General features: G+C 43.4%; 1 protein-coding gene across 2 annotated transcripts in view; it reads right to left on the bottom strand.

Moving 5' to 3' along the window:
• Nucleotides 1-902: 902 nt before the first annotated feature.
• Nucleotides 903-25,346, bottom strand: part of Msh3 (mutS homolog 3) — a 170,584-nt gene continuing 146,140 nt past the window's right edge. For both annotated transcript variants that reach the window (XM_052159436.1, XM_052159437.1), the window contains exons 21-24: nucleotides 11,441-11,627; nucleotides 9,479-9,608; nucleotides 4,109-4,280; nucleotides 903-1,580 (exon numbers count right to left, since the gene is read on the bottom strand). In XM_052159436.1, coding sequence (XP_052015396.1) covers nucleotides 1,469-1,580; nucleotides 4,109-4,280; nucleotides 9,479-9,608; nucleotides 11,441-11,627 — 601 coding nt within the window. In that variant the 3' untranslated portion in view covers nucleotides 903-1,468. The remainder of the gene's footprint in view (nucleotides 1,581-4,108; nucleotides 4,281-9,478; nucleotides 9,609-11,440; nucleotides 11,628-25,346) is intronic.

The following is a 25,346-nucleotide window of genomic DNA, read 5'->3' as shown; positions in this document are numbered from 1 at the left end:
TATAAGTGGAGTGCAAGGTGACAGTCACAGAGGACCACATGCTCTGTAAGTCCATTTAGATGATGTCCTGACTGAGAACAGGCAAATCCGCAGAGGCAGACTGTGGGTCAGTGGCTGCCTTGTGCTGGGGTTCTGCGCACAACTGTCCTCCACCTGGGGTGGTGAGAACACTGTAAAACTGACAACAGTGACCTCTGTGGACAACTCACGCTAAGCATCCCCGAGCTGCACACTCTAAAGGAGTGAGGTGGCACTGGGCACAAATCACACAATAGAGCCGCTGGGCAGCACTGAGCCACACACCACATTCCTCATCACAGTGGGTCACTGTAGGTAATAACCTAGGAAAAGGAATTAACACTATGTCCATTAACCATGGGAAAGAAATGTGGCCACGCAGGAATCATAAAGGGGTGGGAGAGGAAGAACCCTTATGCAGGACGACATACTTAGAAACAAAAAGAGCACATGGATATGAGGAGCCAGATTGTAAGTGCTGGAAAATTACAGAACAAAACAAAACAAAACCCAGGGACACAGTTGGATGAAACTTGCAAGGAAGAAGGATGCGTATGAGTCCAGAAAGTCTCCAGTTCAGCTCTAGGGTGACAGGTGTGCTGCGCTGGGTAACAGAGCAGTCAGGACAACTGAGATCACCTCTCAGGACCTTCCACAGCTAAAAATTAAAACAGCCAGCTGTGGCACAGGTCTTTGATCCCAGAGCTCGGGAGGCAGAGGCAGGTGGATCTCTGGGGTCAGCTTGGTCTACATGGTGAATTCCAAGTCAGCCAGAGCTACACAGTAAGACCTTGTTTCAAAAATCAATCAATCAATAGAAAAACATGACAATTATCTGGTATCCGGATAACAAAATTCAATAAGCCATACCATACTTTTGAGCAAGTATTCATTCCATATTTTTATTTCGGTGAATGACAAAATAATTTTATATAACAACCTTTAAGATGTTTACAACGACGACAACATTCAGCTCTTCAAATTTCATATGGCCTTTTCCTTCCTGTGCTCTGGTTTCTAGAAGCTTCATGATTCTACTTTTCATAAAAATGTTTGTCTTTGGTGAGCAAACTGCTGGCATTATAAAATTCTTTAGTTCACAAAAGTAGATTCCTGTCAGATTACCCTGTTGTTAATTGTGTAAACGGAAATAAATACTGGCCCTCTGACTGTGTAGGCACCAAGCGCCTGTTTTAGGTTTTACTTAGAAGAACCTGCTTCTGTATGAGATTTACTACCTAGGAAAATGCCTCACTACTCAGTGAAGCCTTTACATTCCATCATCTTTTTCTTCTGAAGGCGGGCGGACCCAGAGCCTGAAAAGCTCTCCGTTCACAGGGAAGAAAGCATCTCAAAAGGAAGACCACAGAGACGCTGTTACCACAGAGTTGTTATGTGCAGTTTGTATCTTCAATTCTCCATAGTTCACTTTAAAAACGTAGATTTCATTTTAATGAGGGAGAGAAGTCTGTACTGTCTCCATTCCCAAGTCGTCTGCCCACGTGTGCAGGTCCTTCACATTATGTGCCGTCCACAAGTCTGTGAAATATTTAAGCCTTTTCCTGGAGAAAATAATGAAGTGTTAGTTATTTTGGAACTGTTACTGATGGGAGTAATGGAAAGCCTGCTCAGTCGGGACAGCACAGGCTCTGTCAACAGGAAGCTGTGGCGCTGTCCCCACTCCGGGGCCACAGCTGCATTAAAGACCCAGCTACTGACTACCATGACTGTCTTCCTGCTGCCTTCTAAAATGGTGCCTGCAGGGAGGACACATGACTTTTTAGCTCTGACAGAGGCAGCTGGTGTCCCGATCTGTGTCCAGGAAGCTCCAGGTGACTGACCATATGCAATCCTTTCTGTATGTGATGAGTGTGTAATTAGTTCTTAACTATCATTATAGCATGCCCACACATCCTGTACAAGAACCAGTTTGCTTTCTTTGATCTGACCAAGAGAACTGATGTGAAAAACACTTTTAATCAATAGGGACAATATGTACAGTGTCCTCATAAACCATGGAATGTTCCATCTTCAAAAAAATTTCGGAAATTTTATAAGTGTATGTGTTTCCTGGAACGAATGTTTATGTACCATGTGCATGATTAGTGCCCTCCAGGGCCACAAGAGAGGGGGTCGGTCAGATCCCTTGGAGCTGGAGTTACAGAGAGTTAAGAGCTGCCATGTAGCTGCTGGGACTAGAACCTGGGTCCTCTGAAAGAGCAGGCAGTGCTCTTAACCACTGAGCCACCTCTGCAGATCTGAAACATTCCATCTTAATGTAATATCCCACCTTATCAAGATAACTCTGCAAACTTTAAAATGTCACATATTAGGTGGAAAAATGAATGTCTATAATATTCGGAGTGTCCTAATTTTCTGACATTAGCTTCTGAGGCTACAGGTAGTAACAAGCATGAACTATTTTATTACCAGCTTGGTTTTGTTTGTTTGTTTGTTTGTCTGTCTGCTTTTGAGACAGAGTTTCACTATGTAGCCCTGGCTGGCCTGGAACTCACTATGACCACTAGGTCAGCCTCTAACTCACAGAGATGCCCCTGCCTCTGCCTCCAAAGTGCTGGGATTAAGCGGGTGTGCCCCCATAGGCAGCAGAATGCTCTGAGGTGGCAGTTTGTTCTTGTTTCTCTCAGGAAAAGATGTCTAGAGGACGACAAAGACTACCTGTGTCTTTGGACTTTGCAGAAGACTAAGGTTTAGGTTTTGAGCTCCAGCTGGTAATCTTTGTGGAATTTTTTTAATGTTAATTTGTCTTGTAACAGAAGTAGCATGAAACTGATTACACTGCCTTGCTCCTGGCATGACGGCACTGACATAGGAAGCCACCCATCATCTGTGGCACTCCAGTGCTGGGGACTTGGTCAGTCTCTGCACATCAGTCCACAGCTGGTGCTCAAGCACAGCTGCTGTAGAAGGAAACTGAGGCAGAGCAGGCACTCTACACAGCACTCAAGCTGCAGCTGCTGCCTCACTTTTGCCATGTTGCAGAGAGTAAGGTTTTTATTTCATGTCTTTGTGTGTGTGACTAACATGTGCACAACATGTATGCAGCTGCCCTCAGAGGACAGAAGATAACATTAGATTTTTCTGGAACTGGAGTTATAGGCAGTTGTGAGTCACCTGTGGGTGCTGGGAAATGACCAAACCATCTCTCTAGCCTCATAGATATTAAAATTTGTTTGTATTTGTTTGTTTATTTGTTTCAAGACAGGGTCTCACTATGTAGTCCTGGTTGTCCTGAACTCACTAAAGGCATATGTCGCCATGCTCAGCAATATTTTACTACGGAAACTTGGTAATGATTCTCAGAACTAAGTATTATCCTTGGGGAGTTCAGGAACTACTGGGAATCAATTTGATTACAGTTTTGTTTTGTTTTGTTTTGTTTGGTTTGGTTTATCTATGGTCAGGTGGTTATAAGAGTTTCTTGAGGGAACTCTGGCTATTTCCCAGTTGTTCAAGAAAGACCATAAATTATTCCTTGTTCACAGGATGCTTTCCTGGTGGCGCTGCCCTTCAGGTATACTCCAGGAGTGTACTAAGGTTGGCTCTTGAGCTGACTACATACTGACTGACAAGCAAGGGGAAGCAGCATCACATGAATGGTGGAGGTGAGGAGAGGACAGAGAAGGCAGAAAGCAACCTGATCTCTTTACCCACGGAGGTGTTTGTATTGGTCCCTACCCTGAGAGAACTCTTAATTCTGACAGCTATTTCCCACTGCTGAGGCAGTGTCTAAGAGAAGCTCTGTGCAGGCCCTAAGTACTGATATTGATCTTGGTAGCCTTTAACTGTCTTCTTCAGCAGCGGAAGTGTGGGCATACACGGAGTTAGTTCTTTAGGAAAAAAAAAAAAAACCCAAGAGATCGCTTGCCACCTAATGAAGACCTGGCACAAAGACTGACCTCATCTGCGCTTGCCCAAGCTGCTTTCCTCCAGCTGTAGGAAAGCCACGGAAGCTACACTCACCCCAGAGCGGCTCCAGTGGTCCTCATTTATAGCCCCCCCCCTTTTCCGACAGCCCAGAAGCTTCCACTAGGAACCAGAGCAAAGAACAAAATGAACAGATCCCGACCTTCGCAGACTGACTGAGCCTTCCAGCTCTTTAGACTTGTGAGCGGCTTTCTGTAAGATTTCTCTGGGCACGTCTGCTAGCTTCGCCACATTCAGCCCGTAACTCCTCGCTGCAATTCCTCTGGTTATCTGATAGAGAAAAGTGACAGAATCCGGTACCTGCTCCATGTCACCTATGAAATAAAGAGGGGAGAAACTGAGATCAAATGATGCCCCAAAGGCAAGTCAAGGGGCTGAAGGAAGATATAAGCTCCTGCACCCGGCCTCTGTTTAGGTGCATGGTCTGAACACACTTTTCTCTCCACCTATAGCTGGCTTTATTGATTTTACTGATTTAAGGAAGAGATAAATTTTTGAAGATGTTTTGCTTATAGGCTTGTCTCACCTAGCCTTGAACAGTCAATGACTGTAATTTGAACTGCGCTTCTTTATTAAAGGAGAATGGGTTAGGCTCCTTTAAACAGGGAAGGAACCACTATGGGCCCCATAGTTCAAGTAACAGGGAAATTCTGGCTAGAGGAGCTGTGCACACTGAAGGGGACACGGCTGCTCAGGTGCCACTTGGGATGAAGGGTTTATTTCCACATCTGTTAGGAAGGCTGTTGGCCTGATAGTGTTCATGACCTATGTCATTTCCTCCCCTTGAACGTGAGATGGACCCAGTGACTCACTTCTAATGGACAAACTATGACACTGTAAAGAGTAGATCAGAAACCACTGCACCCTCCACCCCGGGCACCCTTACTTTTTTGCTTGCTCCCAAGAAAGCCAGCTGCCATGTTGTGGGCTGCTCTGTGACGAGGCCCACGGACAGACCTGTCACTCACCAACCGCCAGGGAAGGTCTGTGGCTTGTCAACGCCAAGCTGATGCGATACCCTGGGCTGTACAAAGCCATGAGAGGGGTTGGGAAACTGAGCCAGGAACTGACTGCCTTCCAGGCAGAGCTCCTAGAGGTGCTCAGCTAGGGTCCCCTTGATGTCTGACACACAGAAATGGTGGGAAGCTTTTGTTTGAAGCTGATGGTTTAAGATAGCAAGCTGTTGCCCACTGTTTACAAAGTACTGTAAGCTAATAGTGATAACAAATAAAAACATAGAGGCCTTGCCCTCTATTGCCCAGTTGAAGTAACTCTGAAGAACCATCCCAGCCTTCAATCGCTCTCTCTGTCTCTGTCTGTCTCTCTGTCTCTGTCTCTGTCTACCTGTCTGCCTGTCTGCCTGTCTGTCTGTCTGTCTGTCTGTCTCTCTCTCTCTCTCTCTCACACACACACACACACACACACACCAGGAAATCTGAAACGTTTAAGAACCAGGAAATCCTCAGGTATAGTACATAGATAGAGCTATATACAACCCCATTTTTCAGAACCTAAAGCACCACAGGATCATGAAGCTCTAAAACAAAAATATCGCATCACATCTGGTTGCAGAAGAATGAGCTCTGTTTCTCAATGAATGAGATAGTTTCTGGGACCCTCACACAAGCTGTGATTCCCCAAGGGCTTCCCTTCCACATTTTCTTATTTGTCACCTGTGCATGCATTGATAATCAGCCACTGATGCTAAACACCAAGACAAACACCAAGTGGAAGGGGACAATGGAATTCACCTCCTCGAAGAACTCAGAAGCTGACAGGTGATAGCTTTCTCAGGGTGCTTGCAAGAAGGAGGAGATGAGAAGAATGACCAGACTCAGGTGTCCATACCACGCCCTGAGAATACCTCCTACCTCCACGTGAGAGCATGAGCACAGAGAACAGGTGAGGTGTGTGAGCACCGCTGGGGAGTCAGCAGTCCGTGAGCCTTAATGGCTTTCTGCTACTCTTCCGTGTGCATGCACAGAACTTGAACACCAGTGGCCATCAAAACTGCAAACCTCTCACCTTAAGACTAAAATAGTCCTGGCTCATTCCAGGCTAATCTAGAGTCCATGCTCGTCTTTCTTAAGCAAGGCGAGACTCATTCATCGGCTTGTGCACCCATCTGTCCAAGCACACTGTTGGCCAGCGTGTGCCGACAGCCTGGTCAGGAGCAGAGCTCCTTCTCAGAAATGGATCTGCTGACACATTTTCCAAGAGTTGTTATTTTTCCCTTTACATATAATTTGTACCATATGTTGAGATACATAGGATATATAGATATACATGCTCTATATAAACAATAGAGATAGCTGTAACAATGTTTCTGAAGTCTTTATGTTTTCGAGACAGACTTCACTGTGTTAGTTGGCTCAAGGGATCCTGTGCCTTGGCCTCTTCAGGAACTGGGACTACAGACCATATCTTCTTTGTGCGCATTTTCTACAATGCCTTTAAAGCATATTATAGCTATGAGCTATAGTTTAATTGTATATTATACTACCCTGAACCTTGAACATGTCATTATCATATGTTTGTATTCAGAGTGGGGGCCTAACACCAAGTGCTGGTGTTACTTCAGCATTATGATTGTTTTCATGACTTTAAGGAAAAGAACATGGTCTCTTTCTGTAGTTACATTTAATCTCAAGCCCGTGCCTTCTTGGTGGGCTATATGCACTTATGTATGTGATGATGGAAATATGGAGGCCAGAGGACACAAGTGGGGAGGAGAGATGAGTAAACACTACCCAGTGTTCTAGGGTCTCACTAGTCAGTTCTAATCTGACAAGCTACACACACACACACACACACACCCTCCCCCCAACCCACTAACCCCCGCTTTCCTTACGGGATATTTTAAGAGCTAATCACTGTTAGTCTATGAATATAGTAATTCATGTTTCCATTATAAAGAAAATAAGCAAAATCTATTTTAAGGTCAAATTTCTCAAGAATGTTATTAAAGAGATCTGATCAAACAATTTCAAATCTTTTATACTTCTTGATTTTGCTGTGGGGGACACTGCACGCATGGCCCAGAGGCTGTGTGGTGGTGAGAGGACAGCTGTTGGAAGTCAGTCTCAGGCACTGAACTCAGAATGCAGCTGGGCATCCGTCCTTCTCCACTAACTTCTCTCGCCAGCCTCGATCAAGTTCTTTCTGGAGTTACTGTTGGGATTTTCGTTTATTTGTTTTTATAGATGCTTAGAGATGGATAAAGAATTAGATGACATGTAGCCCACAGTGGCCTTGAACTGACCAAGTACCTAAGAAACGTCTTGAAATGATCTTCCTGTCATTGCCTCCCGAGAACCAGGACAGAGGCGTTCCTTAGGAGACCCCGTTTTGTCTAAGATTTTACAGTTGGTTTTCTGGCTGCTGATCCATCACTTCAGCAACCACGCAGCCCTTAAAACACTGACCTAGACTGAATCTTTCTAAACTGAATCCATTCCACGTCTAAGAAGACCTCTGTATTATAGGGCATTAACAGCTGTCCACTTAATCAGAATAACCCTCACACCTAGCTGCAAACGTGAGTCCTGACCCTGAGACAGAGTCATTTCTGCCGTTCTCATTTAGGCACCACTCAGTCCTGAAAATGAGACTGGAATGATCCTGCGCTGCTAGAAGGCGCCTGGAAAAGGTTCCCTTGCTCCTAAGAAAATTACAGGATGAAACAGAGACACTGCTCGGTGGCAGAGTGCATGCGCAGCATAAACCAAGGTCTGAGTTCACCGCCCAGTGCCAAAAGTGAAATAAGAAAAAAAAAAGGGGGGAAAAGTCTCAGAAAATGCTAGCCCCTGTTCTAGCTGTGGACACGTCAGGTGTCCAGGAGGTAGTGTCTCAAAGAGCTATAAGCATCGTCCCACTGGCCTGTGGGTGGGGCAAAGAGCAGGAGCTGGGGACGGCGCTGAGGTGCCACATGCACTGCAGGACCTTGTTACTGATCCACTGAGATCAAGCTGCTACCGGAACGCAAACACTTAGAAGAGAAAGTAAGCGGATCCCTAGGGGACCACAAAGGTGGCCTGAGGATCTCGGGCGGGCGGGTGTGCAGCAGGAATGACTCCAGGGGCACTAACAGGTTCAGCGATGTTGGCATCCTACACAGATGCTGCTTTCAAAGCTATCAGGAAGCAAAGGAGGATTCCACCAGAGACTCAAAGAAAAAAATGCAAAAATAAAAACTAGGCAGTCTTGGTTCTTAGAACCCAGAAGTAGTTATGTGTTTGCCGGAGGGGTGGGGGCTGCTGTCGCTGCACGGTGGCTAAAATGCACGCCTGAGGGGACAACCAGGTGAATGAGGGTGTGAGAGGACAGAGGGAGGGAAGGCTGAGGTCCCAACAATGACATCACTGAGATGGGAACGCTGCACATCATTCAGAAGCACGGGAGAGGCAGAGGAAGGAAGGGCAGAAGCTTGTCAGCAAGCAAGGCCTTTAGCCTCATTCAATTCCGAGAGTTATGTCCATGGAGAAGGGTCAAATCAATAGAATAAAATGCCAGACACCCTAGGGGCTGGGACTCTGCCGCAGGCTGGCGGGGTTGTAAGCTCTGAGCAGGCCTCAGGCCTCAGGCCCTCCCTGCTGCACAACTCTACCGTGTTTACCCAGTGGGTTTCACTTGAAAGCCATTTTCTGTCACATTGGATGCAGATTAATAAGCAAAACACCTTGAGAGGATTTATGATGTGTTTTCCAGGGCTCAGCATGGAGAGGCAGTGAGTGCTCAACATTACATTTATCTTAGGTCCAATACTTTGTCTTACTTGGACCATCTGCCTGCTTTCTTTTTAAGTCCTGTCCTTACAATTTTTTTTTAAATTAAATTTGGTCTCTGGAGTGCCTTGGATAATGGATTTTCCATTACAGCATACCAACTGTGTAAACTACCACAGGCTGATAGCTAAAAAATCTACTACTGAGCAGGGTATTCTGCAGCTTAGGCTACTTATGGTATCTGAATTCATTCCTGTTGGCCAATGGTGTTCTTTCTCAGAGAAACATCTCATCCTCTGAGTACTGGAAAAGCTGGGAAAACAGGACGGTGAAGGGGAATGTGTCCGACACGGGCAAGGCACTTTACCAATCTGAGATTCACTTTCATTAGTGTAAGACAACATACATCCCCACTACGGAATATGGCCGGTAGTAAGTAATCGGTGTGAAATGATATTGGGGGAGGTGGTGAACATGTTAAAGATGACTAAAGATCCTCCTCATGTGACTATCTTATCCTAGAATAAAGACCAAGGAAAACGGTGAGGGACTAAGAGGAAGCCCTCCTTCTGGACAAAGGTTGCTTTTTAAACAGAGAAGGACTGAGTTTGCAAACAGATGTACACTCAATGCAACTCAAAGCTTAGAGCAAATGAACACTGACAGATGTTCTTTATCACGGACACTCACAGTTTATATCCCAATAAGCAATAAGCTCAGATTCCTACAGGCCTCGAGTTAGCAGACTGAGAAGAGGGACTCGCCTGTGCCGTGCGAGGTTCTCCTACCTGAGTCCTGCTTGCTTTCATCTTCATTGACCAAGAATCCCATGTGGTAATTCCCCACCTGCTCTGGGTAACATTTTTCTAGTTCACAGACTGGTGGATAGTGGGTAACAAACAGGGTTAAGGATTTCACCTAAAACAATAAGACATACAGTATTGTTTTAATTATAACGTTTCGACTTTAAATTTTCAAATCTTCATAAAAGTTGCAAGAACAAAAACTACCATATACTGTTGGCTTAGACAACCAATTAATATTTTTCCACATTCCGTTCCTCTCTCTAGCCTATGAAGGCAGAAGGCAAACAGACACACGCACATGTACACCCCCACCCCTCACCCCCCACCCACCCTGCAAGCATAGACGTGTGTTCCTGAATCCCCTCTCCCTCCTGCAACACTGACGACTGAACCCAGGGCTTTCCCATAGTCGGGGAGGGCTCTGCCACTGAGCTACCTCCTCGGTCTCATTTGACAATTGGTTGCAGATAACATCACCTATATAACCAGAATAAAAATTTCTATATAAGAAACTTACTATCATACAATATAACTCATATGTTTTCTTAAGTATCAAAAATGTTTTTTCCCCTCTTTTTTGTCTTTTATGACATTAACACTGTGATTAACACACACATTTAACTGCTTTCTTATTACCAGAAATTAAAAAGTAGAATTTGAAATTTAAAAAACAAAACAAAAACTAAATATTATCTATACAAGAACCATGCAAGTTAAACACTTGGGCAAAAACACGCCAAAAATATAGAACTGACTGCTCTTCCCGAGGTCCTGAGTTCAATTCCCAGCAACCACATGGTAGCTCACAACTATCTGTAATGGGATCCAATGCCCTCTTCAGGTGTGTCAAAGACAGCTACAGTACACTCACATACAAAAAATACATAAATAATTCTTAAAACAAAAACAAAAATATTTAAAAACACACTGAACAAAAACTTTGTATTTCTGAGAAGAGACATCAAAGATCAGTTAAATGCAGAGAAGCTAGGCCATGCGGATGTCAGGAAGGGTCACTGAGGTCAAACAGTGGCTCTTCCCATCTTGATCTGGAGACTCAACAGAGTGCAGAAGCTACTGCACGGTGGGCGGGGTGTGCTGCAGCAGCTCCTGTGAGAGCCTCTTCAGCAGAGGGTCCTGTAGCCATTGCCCAGCCTTCCGACGACAGCTATGACAGCTACTCCCACTGCTGCCCTCAGCACAGGACAGCAAAGGTGGAATTAAACATCACCCGGTGTTGCTACTACTAAATCCGAGTCAACAGCGACATTCATTCACTAACAGTCACACACTGACACCGTAGAGCACGGCAGAAATTATGACCTAGACCCCAGGGTGGCAAACTGTCTGCTGCAACTTCCCCCTGAAGGTTAAGCAGATGTTAAAATGTGTTGGCAGTAAAAGGGAACTTTACCAAACCTTTACCATATGTAGTGAGATGCATCTTTTCAAATGAAGATTTAAACAAAAAAAGAGGGGGGGAGTATTTTAAAGGGGAAGGTGCATGTTATCATTGTCTATGTCATCCTAATAAACATTTGAACAAAGCCCAGAGCTCTCCTGGCTATTTAGTTCACTGACAAAGGCAGTGCAGTGCTTGTCACACACGTCAAAAGCTGGGTGTGGTAGTGTGGGTTCATATTCTCTTTCCTGGGGATTTGGGGACAGGAGAATCTACGGGGCTCACTGCCCACATACACCTCCACAAACATACACATTCCTTGCACATACACACATACAAAAGAGGGAAAGGGCATGCAGGCACTACATGAAGGCCTCAAGACTACAGTTATACAACAGCCATGAGATCAGAGCTCATGTCGCAACACAAAGGTAAGAGTTAATCAGTTTAACTCAATTATCTCTTATTTAAACATATATTATAATATGCCAGCATCAAACAATATTAGTTAATAGAATTTTTAGGTTGTGATAGACGCTTACGTCTCTGATAAAATACTCTAGAGTCGCATAGGCAATGGCGATCCCATCATGGGTGCTTGTCCCTCTTCCCAGCTCGTCCAGGATAACCAAGGATCGCGGTGTCGCTTTCCTGATTATCTCTGCTGTGTCTGTCAGCTCTTCCATGAAAGTACTCCGGCCTTTGTATATATTGTCTGCAGCACCCATCCTACAAGCAAGATGAAAACACTTGATTCCCAAGTTTTCTTCCTAGGAGGCCAAATATTGTTTTATGAACAGTACAGTTAATGTGTGTGTGCGCGAACAGTAATTGAAATTCTATTAAATAAATATATGTTGAATATAAAGAATGTCTAACAGAGTAATGGACAATATAACTTCAAATTCCAAACCGATATCTTGGAGTTCCCAGGACAACGTAATACTCTGTGTTGCTATGTTTAAATATCTATTAGCAGTGGGACTTGTACATTAAGGAGGTTTTCCAGCATTTCATATGAAAACCCAGAGCAATTAAAAAGTAAATTACTACGTATAAAATAATTTATTTTCACACACAAAATTTTTGTCCTAGAACTAACTTACAGGTGTTTAGTGACCTTGGATAGCAGCTCACAGAGGTTCCCGAGTAACACAGCTCCTACATGTCAGAGTCCCGAGGTCTCAAGACTATCCCTTCAGAAAGAATCTCCTGGAGCCTTGAATGTAAGCGACACACCAGGCCTGTCTCATAGAAAGCTCTAGTGGGGGTATTTCCTAACTCATATAACCATGGTCCCTAAAATTTCTTCCAGAACACTGGAGACAGTAATGTTCTATGTCCCACTTATCTGTGAAAACATTTGTTCAGTGTAAAGGGAACCTGGGAAGATGAAAAGGAGCAGCTAGGTAATGGAGTAAGATCACACAGCTAACTGCAAAACCTACAGTCCAGGCTTTTACCTCACAGTTGGCTTCTCAGAATGCTAACACCTGCTTCCTCTGGGAAATACTCTCTTCAACTTAGTTCTGTCTCCACAGTTCCCTAGCCAAGCTCGTCACACCTGACCTGAAGCACTCAGACATTCTGCAGGAGCTCAGGGTCCTGAGCTGTGGGCAGCACGCTGGAACCGCCTGCAAGGGAGAGATGAAAGCCGACGCCTACGGGCAGGTGCAGCTTTCAAGTGCTGTCAATTTCATCCATTTTAAAACCAAAAAACAGAAACCATCTCCTGAAGTGCAGGTGAGTTAGCAATAGTGCAGCCACATTCTCAAAGTCCATAGGCTGATACTTAGCTCAGTTTTACAATGATTCCTGTCACAGCTTGGATTTTGCATGTCCCCCAGAGACCACCTGTTGAGGGCTTGATCATTAGTCTTCGCTACTACTGGGAAACAGTGAGACTTTCATGGCTTGAGTCTACATTGAAGAGAAATAGACTAAGAAGGAAAAAGGCTGACAGACATCATAGGAAAAAAGACAGAAGAACAAAACACAAAAGCCCTGTAAACTAAAAATAAAAGCATGGTCACGCCCGGGTGGTGGTGGTGCACGCCTGTAATCCCAGCACTCTGGGAGGCAGAGGCAGTCGGATTTCTGAGTTCGAGGCCAGCCTGGTCTACAGAGTGAGTTCCTGGACAGCCAGGGCTATACAAAGAAACCCTGTCTCGAAAAAAACAAATCCAAAAAACCCAATAAATAAATAAATTAATCAATCAATCAATCAATTAATTAATTAATTAAAAATAAAAGCCTGGTCACTTAAACAACCAGATGCAGTGGAGGGGCATGACAGTCAACCTGGAAGATGCAGTCAGAGAGAGCTCCGGGGTGTAGACAGATATGTCAAGGGGTGGGAAGTACACCCGAATGGCCTGAAGCCACGGCCAGGGCTGTAGACAGCACAGAAGACAGACACAGTGGACTACGCCAGAAGGTGAAGGACGCTACCTAAGGCAAAAGACTGAGCACTGCGATTAGATTACATTTTGGTACAGTTTTATAACAGGATTTTAAGAAAATGCTAACTATTTCAAAGAAAACCCTCACTGAGAACAAAGGGAGGAGACTTAAGGCTGTGACCCAAATTTCATCTACAATAGACACCATGCTAGAAGAGCATGGAAACGCCTTGAGATTTAAAATCTGGGTATTTATTTTATCTAAACTTACAAAAAGAATATGAAGACAGAGCAGGCTATTTAAGACATTCTAGACCTCAAAACTAGCCACTTGGATGCCTAGATGAGAAAGTACTTGAGACAGACAAGGGAAGAAAAAATAGTACTTAAGGAAAAGAATAAGGAATCTCGGCAACTGAGAGGAAATGAGAACGGCCATCATCAGTTAAAAACCACATTTTAAAATTTATTTTTTTACAATGAGCCAGTTAATGTAAGAAATGCCCTTCCTATACTAACTCATAGGTGGTATAATTAAACCTAGGTCAACGGAGCATAATTTGTAAAATTCTATTACTATTCTTTTAATTTCTGCTGACCTAAAGTCTCCTGCTGATCTCTTCAAAGCTTTCCTCCCTGAGGAGACTAACCAAGCCCGTCACCCTTGACCCTGTGTCAGATGTATCATTAAGGGTCATCATAGCCACAGATGCTTCTGGATCCCAACCAAAGCCCAGAACCTTGCAAGGCTTCTGTCCAGAAAGGCAGGCGTGGTGTCAGGGAGGTTTGGATGGAGTTTTACTGTGCTTCTCCAACGAGGCTGCTTAGTGGTTGCAAATAGCTTTTTAGTTATGATTATGTCCTTTCTTATAAGCAAAGTCACTTTGCTCCCTAAAGAATTTTCTAAAAGCCATTGCCCTAGGAGACAGCACAATTTCAATTATAATTCTCTTTTTCTAGAGAATCTAATGTTGCTGACCAGGCACTGCAGAAATGACGGCTCATTAACCAGTTACTGATGCTGCAAGGTGCATGAGAACTGTCTGTTATGTGTGGATTGTCTGTCACCTGGGGATTGACTGTTACATGGGAATGGTTTATTGATAAAGGGATTTACTGTTAGCCTTCCGTAATTTAAAATACATCACTATGTTTGTCTCTGTAATGGAGTTTGGCTGATATAATCAACAGATCCGATATTACCTTGTTTCTTCCTTTGTCTTTGATCCGGTACCTTTAGTCAACCATGTTCTCTGACTCTGACTATCTCACATCTCAGCTCTTCTTTTAGTCTAAAATAACTTTGCAGTAAAATAAGGTGTATAAAATAATTGAAAGTTTATGACTTTGTGTTAAATCAACAATCACAAGACATATCCCTGGAAGATGATTCTGAAGTTTTTCAGGTGTTAAAATGTGCTAGAGATCTGGGGAATTCTAGACCACAGGTAAACAAGATTGTCTGGTTTATGCTCAATTGTAATAAAAATGGAAAATGCATTCCTCAGCATTCTACTTGGAGTCAGTCCACTCTGAACAGACAGAAGGTTACAGTTATGTGATTAAGAAGACAAAATCAACTGGTATTTTTAGGAGTGGCAGCTGACTAATCTTTCTAATCCCCCTCCCCCCTCCTATCCCATAACCCGTATATAGGTCAACAAGGCTTCATAAAACATAACTGGAGAAGGTAATGATTACTTCTTTGAATCAGTTTCTAAAAATCAAGAAACTTCCAGTAACTTCTGACAGACTATTATTAATGATATTTGAGTTAGCATGCTACATATTTCTCAGTTATAGAAAATGATCCAGCCTCTCCCTTCAGATCACAGGGCTGGCCTTTGCAAGGACATGCGTGTGAGGGAAATGATGCTCTCTGTCAGGGCTTCAAGATTAAGCCACCAAGTGAATCATTAGTTACTTGTGTTACAATGGATTCTCTGATCCCAAGCACTTAAAAAGGTGGTAAAGCGAATAACAGAAACCATCTTCTGTGTGGGCGGTGTCTGGTTCTGGCAGGAGGTGTGCTCACAACAGTGGGCATCGTCTCTCCACTGCCCTTCGCTGGCGCCTCCCTCTCAGACCGGCTCTGTTCCCAGTGATAATCACCGCTGCCCTCCCAGGCACATGAACTACATTCTGCTTTCTGACTATGAGTTTGCCCATTTCAGTATCTCAGATAGAATTAGACAGCAATCGCCTGTTGTATCCTTGATTTAGGAGGTTTTTCAAGATGTTTAAGTATTTTGCATTCTTTCCCATTTATTCCACCTTGCTAAAATGTTTCCAGAGCTCTAGTATGGGCACGGAAGCTTCTTATTTTCTGGATAACTTGAACAAAGATAAGAAACCTACTAAGTAATAAAATACTCTAATGTTTTGTTTGTTTTGAGGCGGAGTCTCACTATATAGTACTAGTGTCCTGCAAATCTTAGGCAGACGAAGCCTGCCTTGAAATTGCAGAGATGGCCCACTGCTGCCTCCTGAGTGCTTGGATTAAAGGTGTATGCCACCACACTTGGCCCATGCTTTAAACAAACAAACAACAAAAACAAAAACACAATAGGGATCGAAAAGATTCTAAACTCAAAAAGTCTAAGAAGAGAAAAAGCTGCAATTATGTGTGAAGGCACCAAATAACACTTAGAGGACATAAAACGTAAGGAGCAATTCCTCTCTTCACCTACCTGCCTACTGATAGTGCCTTTAGTTAACATAAGCATTAATTACCCCATAATGGATCAAAGTTACAAACACCTATGATACCCAGAGCTGGGTACTGTGGAGTACATCTATAATTCCAGAACTGAGGCAGGATGATCACTACTGTAAGGCTTGAGAGAGACACTGGGGGGTGGGGGGGAGAAGAAAAAGAAGGCAAGACCGCAGCAGGAAAAACTCGGTCAGTGAGATGCTCACTGCACAAGCTGGGGAGGCTGAGTTCAGCCTCCAGCACCAGGCAGAACCCAAGGCACAGGAGCACGAATCTGGGAGCTCCAGGTTCAGTGAGAGGCTGGGTATGTAAGAAATGGGGGAAGGGGGGGGGAGAGGTCACAGAGGCTGGGTATGTAAGAAATGGGGGGGGGAGAGGTCACAGAGGCTGGGTATATAAGAAATGGGGGGTCACAGAGGCTGGGTATGTAAGAAATGGGGGGGGAGAGGTCACAGAGGCTGGGTATGTAAGAAATGGGGGGGGGTCACAGAGGCTGGGTATATAAGAAATGGGGGGATCACAGAGGCTGGGTATGTAAGAAATGGGGGGTCACAGAGGCTGGGTATGTAAGAAATGGAGGGGATGACAGAGGCTGGGTATGTAAGAAATGGGGGGTCACAGAGGCTGGGTATGTAAGAAATGGGGGGGCCACAGAGGCTGGGTATATAAGAAATGGGGGGATCACAGAGGCTGGGTATGTAAGAAATGGGGGGTCACAGAGGCTGGGTATGTAAGAAATGGAGGGGATGACAGAGGCTGGGTATGTAAGAAATGGGGGGTCACAGAGGCTGGGTATGTAAGAAATGGGGGGTCGCAGAGGTTGGGTATGTAAGAAATGGGGGGATCACAGAGGCTGGGTATGTAAGAAATGAAGGGGGATGACAGAGGCTGGGTATGTAAAAAATGGGGGGGTCACAGAGGCTGGGTATGTAAGAAATGGGGGGTCACAGAGGCTGGGTATGTAAGAAATGGGGGAATCACAGAGGCTGGGTATGTAAGAAATGGGGGGATCACAGAGGCTGGGTATGTAAGAAATGGGGGGGTCACAGAGGCTGGATATGTAAGAAATGGGGGGAATCACAGAGGCTGGGTATGTAAGAAATGGGGGGATCACAGAGGCTGGGTATGTAAGAAATGGGGGGAATCACAGAGGTTGGGTATGTAAGAAATGGGGGGAATCACAGAGGCTAGGTATGTAAGAAATGGGGGGATTACAGAGGCTGGGTATGTAAGAAATGGGGGGAAATCACAGAGGCTGGGTATGTAAGAAATGGGGGGATCACAGAGGCTGGGTATGTAAGAAATGGGGGGAATCACAGAGGCTGGGTATGTAAGAAATGGGGGGATCACAGAGGCTGGGTATGTAAGAAATGGGGGGATCACAGAGGCTGGGTATATAAGAAATGGGGGGTCACAGAGGCTGGGTATGTAAGAAATGGGGGAATCACAGAGGCTGGGTATGTAAGAAATGGGGGGTCACAGAAGCTGGGTATGTAAGAAATGGGGGAATTACAGAGGCTGGGTATGTAAGAAATGGGGGGATCACAGAGGCTAGGTATGTAAGAAATGGGGGGTCACAGAGGCTGGGTATGTAAGAAATGGGGGAATCACAGAGGCTGGGTATATAAGAAATGGGGGGTCACAGAGGCTGGGTATGTAAGAAATGGGGGGTCACAGAGGCTGGATATGTAAGAAATGGGGGGATCACAGAGGCTGGGTATGTAAGAAATGGGGGAATCACAGAGGCTGGGTATGTAAGAAATGAGGGGGTCACAGAGGTTGGGTATGTAAGAAATGGGGGGAATCATAGAGGCTGGGTATGTAAGAAATGGGGGGTCACAGAGGCTGGGTATGTAAGAAATGGGGGGTCACAGAGGCTGGATATGTAAGAAATGGGGGGAATCACAGAGGCTGGGTATGTAAGAAATGGGGGATCACAGAGGCTGGGTATGTAAGAAATGGGGGGTCACAGAGGCTGTGTATGTAAGAAATGGGGGAATCACAGAGGCTGGGTATGTAAGAAATGGGGGGTCACAGAGGTTGGTTATGTAAGAAATGGGGGGAATCACAGAGGCTGGGTATGTAAGAAATGGGTCACAGAGGCTGGATATGTAAGAAATGGGGGGTCACAGAGGCTGGGTATGTAAGAAATGTGGGGGGATTACAGAGGCTGGGTATGTAAAAAATGTGGGGGATCACAGAAGCTGGGTATGTAAAAAATGTGGGGGATCACAGAGGCTGGGTATGTAAGAAATGGGGGAATCACAGAGGCTGGGTAAGAAATGGGGGATCACAGAGGCTGGGTATGTAAGAAATGGGGGGTCACAGAGGTTGGGTATGTAAGAAATGGGGGGTCACAGAGGCTGGATATGTAAGAAATAGGGGGAATTACAGAGGCTGGGTATGTAAGAAATGGGGGTCACAGAGGCTGAGTGTGGAAGGAATGGGGGTCACAGAGGCTGGGTTTGTAAGAAATGGGGGTCACAAAGGCTGGGTATGTAAGAAATGGGGGTCATAGAGGCTGGGTGTGGAAGGAATGGGGGTCACAGAGGCTAGCTGGGTATGTAATAAATGGGGGTCACAGAGGCTGGGTATGTAAGAAATAGGTGGTCACAGAGGCTGGGTTTGTAAGAAATGGGGGTCAAAAAGGCTGGGTATGTAAGAAATGGGGGTCACAGAGGCTGGGTGTGGAAGGAATGGGGGTCACAGAGGCTAGCTGGGTATGTAAGAAATGGGGGTCACAAAGGCTGGGTATGTAAGAAATGGGGGTCACAGAGGCTGGGTGTGGAAGGAATGGGGGTCACAAAGGCTGGGTGTGGAAGGAATGGGGGTCACAGAGGCTGGGTGTGGAAGGAATGGGGGTCACAGAGGCTGGCTGGGTGTGGAAGGACTTGGGAAGTATCAGTGAAGAGCACAGGGTCATAAACCAGAAATAAGGACTTTCTTTAGCATTCCACTGCAGTGTTGAGTACAGACTGCAGTTCATTTCAAAAGAACTAAGAGAGTAAAAGTAAAAATTCCCACCACAAACAATATCAAGGACCTGAAGTCACGGCATGTCAATTGTTATCATACACTGTACATATACCCACTAGTCAGAATATTATTTTGTTCCAAATAACTTCCTATAGTTACAAGTTGTCAGTTTACAACCTACAACAAGTGTGTCCGGATGTGGCAACATGCCTGCAATTCATGCATTTGAGAGGCTGAGGCAGGAAGATGGTGAGTTTTAGGCCAGCTTGGGCTACACGGTGAGACCCTGAAGTAAATGAATAAATAACAGATAAAGAGCAGAATGTATTTCAACAAAATAATAACTATTTATTATTATTATTATTATTATTATTATTATTATTATTCCCAAAGATTCGGCAGCTTTGGCTTTGCCTGCTCACTTGCAGTAGCTCTGTACATGAGGCAAACACTGCACACAAGAGCAAATGCACGTTCACTGCCACAGGACTGATCACGTATGCTTTCTGATCCTTGCCAAAGGAGTTAAAAACATGTCTACCTGTGGATGTTGATGGGCTTGTTTTTAGCAAATTATTGACAACTGTTAAACTTGACGAGTATAATTAAGATGACTTTTAGTGTGGAAATAGTATATACACCATGATAATGCAGACAACAGACTACCATCCACCAGTAAAAAGAAACACATTACCAAGCCCCGGAAGACCTAGAGGAACCATCAATGCAATTACCCAGAAAGGGAAGCCTACAGAGCCGGAGGGCCACTGTCCATTTGCTACACGATACTCCAAGAAAAGACAGAACTACAGGTGCGGTGTAAAAAGAACCATGAGGACCAGCAGGTGGGGGAGGGAGGGATGAATGGGCAGGCACAGAGGACTCCATCCAGACCTCAGTGAGCCTTCATGTGAAGCCGGCTCTGCTCTGGGTGATGTCTAGACAGCATCGCAGCTTTGTCCTTGGACCACTCTGACAGGCAAGGCTGACATGGGCAGCTCTGCATGCGCAGGGCAGAAAGAGCCTCTGGGGGGGAAATCTATTCTTTTCTCAAAATTTTATGTGAACTTAAAACTGCTCTCAACTAAATAGAGTCTTAAAAAACAAAAGCCAAAAAAGGAGCCTTTCTGCTGGGGCAGACTGCTAACTAGTCTGCTCCCCTGAAGACACCATATCCTGAGCCATCCCAGAAGAGCCACTGCACTTAGAGCAGTCAGGCAACAGGCGCCACAGCCTGAGGCATCCCAGGAGAACTGCTACACACAGGGCAACTGAGCAACTTACCACCAACTTGTCTGCTCCCCTGAAGACACACAGCTTGATGGCATCCCAGGAGCTCCACTGTACACAGGTCAACTGGGCAACAGACACCACAGTCTGCAGACCACCCTGGGGCTCTGTAGCATGCAGGGCAGCTAAACCAACAGACTGAAAGCTTCCTGGAATTCTGCTGCACACAGGGAAACAGAAACCACAGTCCATAGGCCCCTGGAGAGTCGCTTCACAGAGGATAACAGCTTTACTGCTCCTCTGAAGGAGATCCCAGGAGATCTACTGCAGCCAGGGCAACAGATCAGCAGCTTCTCTGCCCCTCTGAAGAGCCCCCAGTTGGAAGGTCCCACAGGTGGTCTGCCACAGCCAGGGCTGCAGGCCTACCAGGAGACCTGAAGCAATCCAGGACAAAAGAGGCAGACTCCAAACAGAGTCACCCAGAGTCAGCAAATATGGGGAATAACCACTTGGCAAGAGGGAAGCTCAAGACCATCAGTAACAGAAGTAAATGTACTTGGGCATCATCAGAACCCAGTTCTCCTACCACAGCAAGCCCTGAATACACCATCACACCTAAAAATCAGGAAGCTGCCCTAAAATCCTATCTGATGAAGATAATACAGTCCTTTAAGGAGGATATAAGTAACTCATTGACAGGTAAAAGCTCTTAAAGAGAAAAAAAAAAAATGAATCCCTTAAAAAAAAATACAGGAACAGGAGAGGAGTCTTCTGGCCGCCATTTGCACCAGGGAACCAAGCAGCTCCACAGCCTTCAGTGCATGACCTACCAGCAGACCAGCAGACAGTGATCTCCCAGCAGCACTTTCACTTCTGAGCACAGAGGTGAGATCTCCACCTTCTCTCTGGGGGGTAGGAGTGGGGGCGGGGAAAGGCAGCTAAAAGCACACAGAGCATACATCAGTGGAGCTACTGGGACAGAAGTCTTCTGGTCACCATTTACACCAGGGAGCCAGGTGGCTCCCTGGCCTTCTGTGCACAGACCCTGTCAGAAAAGAGTTGGGTCTTCCAGTATGGACACAGGCTTTCAGGCTCACAGGAAGGACAAGTTCCAGCCAAAGACAGCAAGACCAACCAGAGCGAGAGTTAACAAGATGGCGAAAGGCAAGCAGAAGAACCCTACCAACAGAAACCAAGACTACTTGGCAACATCAGAAGCCAATTCTCTCACCACAGCAAGTCCCAGATACCCGAACACACTGGAAAAGCAAGAGTTAGATTTAAAATCGCATCTCATGATGTTGATTCAAAAAGGATATAAATAACTCTCTTAAAGAAATACAGGAGAACATGGGTCAACAGATGAAAGCCCTTAAAGAGGAAACACAAAAATCCCTTAAAGAAATACAGGAGAGGGCTGGAGAGATGGCTCAACAGTTAAGAGCACTGATTGCTCTTCCAGAGGTCCTAAGTTCAGTTCCCAGCAACCATATGGTGGCTCACAACCATCTGTAATGGGATCAGATGCCCCCTTCTGGTGTGTCTGAAGATAGCTGCAGTGTACTCACTCATATACATTAAATAAATAAATCTTTTTTAGAAAAGATAAAGAAATACAAGAGAACATGGGTCAACAGGTAGAAGCCCTTAAAGAGGAAACACAAAAATCTCTTAAAGAATTCAGGAAAACACAAACAAGTGAAGGAACTGAACAAAACCATCCAGGATCTAAAAACAGAAGTAGAAACAACTAAGAAATCACAAAGGGAGACAACTCTGGAGATAGCAAACCTTCAAAAGAAATCAGGAGTCATAGATGCAAGCATCAACAACAGAATACAAGAGATGGAAGAAAGAATCTCAGGTGCTGAAGATACCATAGAAAGTATTGACTCTATAGTCAAAGAAAATGCAAAATGCAAAAGGCTTGTAACCAAAAACATCCAGGAAATCCAGGACACAATGAGAAGACCAAACCTAAGGATTATAGGTTTAGAACAGAGCGAAGATTTACAACTTAAAGGGTCTGTAAACATCTTCAACAAAATTAGAAGAAAACTTCCCTAACCTAAGGAAAGAGATACCCATGAACATACAAGAAGCCTACAGAACTCCAAACAGACTGGACCAGACCAGAAAGTCCCCCAGGCACATAATAATTAAAACACCAAATGCACTAAACAAAGAAAGAATATTAAAAGCAGGAAGGGAAAAAGGTCAAGTAACCTATAAATGCAGACCTATCAGAATCACACCAGAGACAATGAAAGCTAGAAGATCCTGGTCAGATGTCATACAGACTCTAAGAGAACACAAATGTCAGTCCAGACTACTGTACCCAGCAAAACTCTCAGTTACCATAGCTGGAGAAACCAAGAAATTCCATGATAAAACCAAATTTACACAATATCTTTCCACAAATCCAGCCCTACAAAGTATAATAGATGAAAAATGCCAACACAAGTAAGGAAACAACACCCTAGAAATAGCAAGAAAGTAATCTTCCAACAAACCGAAAAGAAAGTCACCACACAAACATAAAAATAACAGGAAGCAATAATCCTACTCCTTAATATCTCTTAACATCAATGGACTCAATTCCCCAATAAAAAGGCATAGACTAACAGAACTATTTTTCATGTAAATCTTCAATTTAATAAAAAAAAGTTTGTAATTCCTCTTCCAATTAATTTAGTAATGTTTTTATGTCTACCATTTTATCTGTATTATTTTCCATGATGATTTTCAATTTTAACATGTTTTTATATTTTTTCTTCAATTTTTAGAAATATTTTCCATGTAAATCTTCAATTTTATCAGAAAATGTTTATAATTCCAATTTCAATCAACTTAGAAATATTTTTATGCCTACCATTTTATCTATATAATTTTCCACGATAATCTTCAATTTTAACATGTTTTTCTATATATTTCTTCAATTTTATCAGAGATATTTTCCGTGTAAGTCTTCAATTTTATCAGAAAACGTTTATAATTCTACTTTCAATCAACTTAGAAATATTTTTATGCCTACCATTTTATCTGTATAATTTTCCATGAAATAGTCAATTTTAACATGTTTTTCTTTTTTTTTAATTCAATATATTTTTTATTTACATTTCAAATGATTTCCCCTTTTCTAGCCCCCCCTACTCCCCGAAAGTCCAGCAAGCCCCCTTCTCTCTCCCCTGTCCTCCCACCCACCCCTTCCCACTTCCCCATTTTGGTTTTGCCGAATACTGCTTCACTGAGTCTTTACATGTTTTTCTTTATATTTCTTGAATTGTATCAGAAATATTTTCATTGTAGATCTTCAATTTTATCAGAAAATGTTTTTAATTCCACTTTCTATCAACTTAGAAATATTTTTATGCCTACCATTTTATCTATGTAATTTTCCATGATAATCTTCAATTTTAGCACATTATCCTATGTTTTTCTAGAATTTTATCAGAAATATTCCCATGTTAATCTTTACTTCTATCATAAAATGTTTCTACTTCCTTTTCAATTAATTTAGCAATGTTCTTTATGTCTACCATTTTACTCTTTAATTTTCCATGAAAATTGTCAATTTTAACATGTTTTTCTTTATACTTTCTCGATTTTCTCAGAGATATTTTCCATATAAATCTTCAATTTTATTATAAAATGTTTTTACGTCCTTTTAGTATTCGATGCACACATTGCATTCAGATGATTGATTATTAAAGTTTAAACAAATCCAACCTAGGCATTATATTTAAATAAAAGAACCTAGGATTTCTTTTAAAAAAATACAAGAAAACACAATCAAACAGGTGAAAAAATTAAATAAAGCAGCTCAAGACCTAAAAGTGGAAGTAGAAACAATAAAGAAAACACAAATGGTGGCAAACATGGAAATGGAAAACCTAGGAAAGATGTCAAGAATTACAGATGTAAGTATCATCACCAAAAAAATACAAGAAATAGAAGAGAGAATCTCAGGTTCAGATACCATAGAAGAGATTGACAGAACTGTCAAAGAAAATTGAAAACCTAAAAACTCCTAACCCAAAGCATCCAGGAAATTCAGGACACAATGAAAAGACAAAAATTAAGAATAATCAAAATAAATGAAGATTCCCAGCTCAAAGGACCTGAAAATGTCTTCAACAAAATCATAGAAGAAAAAGTCCCAACCTAAAGAAAGACTTGGCCATAAAGATACAAGAAGACTATAGAACACCAAATAAATGGGACCAGAAAAGAAAATCTCCTTGTCAGAAAATAATCAAAACACTAAATGTACCAAACAAAGAAAGAATATTAAAAGCTGCAAGGGAAAAGGGCCAAGTAGCATACAAAGGTAGACCTTTCAGTATCACACCAGACTTCTCCACACAGACTCTAAAAGCCAAAAGAGCCTGGTCAGAGGTCATGCAGACTCTAAGAGAACACAAATGCCTGCACAGGCTACTATATGCAGCAAAACTCTCAATCAATACAGATGGAGAAAGCAAAATGTTTCAAGACAAAGCCAATTTCAAACAGTATCTATCTACCAACCCAACCCTACAGAGGATCCTAGAAGGAAAAGTCCAACACAAAGAAGCTACCTGCACCAAAAAAAGACAAGATATTAAGGATCTCACAACAAAGCCAAAAGGAGAGAACCATGAGCAAATAAGGCCACCTACAAAAACAAACATATCAGGAACCAACAGTCAGATGATCTGTCTTTAATATCTCTCAATATTAATGGACTTAACTCACCTATAAAAAGACTTAAGCTAATAGACTGGATACACAAATAAGATCCAGCATGTGCTGCATACAAGAAACATACATCAATAACAAAGACAGACACTATCTCAGAGTAAAAGGATGGAAAAAAGGTCTTCCAAGCAAATGGTCTCAAGAAAAGAGCTGAAGTTACCATCCTAATATCCAATAAAATAGAATTTAAACCTAGAGTTATCATGCATGATGAGGAAGGACACTTCATATTCATTAAGGGGAAAATCCACCAAGACAAAGTCTCAATTCTGATCATCTATGCCCCAAATGCAAGAGGACCCACATTCATAAAAGAAATTTTACTAAAGCTCAAAACACACATTGAACCCCACACAATAACTGTGGAAGACTTCAACACCCCAC

The sequence above is a fragment of the Apodemus sylvaticus genome, chromosome 16 (genome assembly GCF_947179515.1).
Source record: "Apodemus sylvaticus chromosome 16, mApoSyl1.1, whole genome shotgun sequence".
Lineage (NCBI taxonomy): Eukaryota > Metazoa > Chordata > Mammalia > Rodentia > Muridae > Apodemus > Apodemus sylvaticus.
The sequence above is the reverse complement of the archived record's forward strand: the minus strand, read 5'-3'. Positions and strand labels throughout refer to the sequence as shown.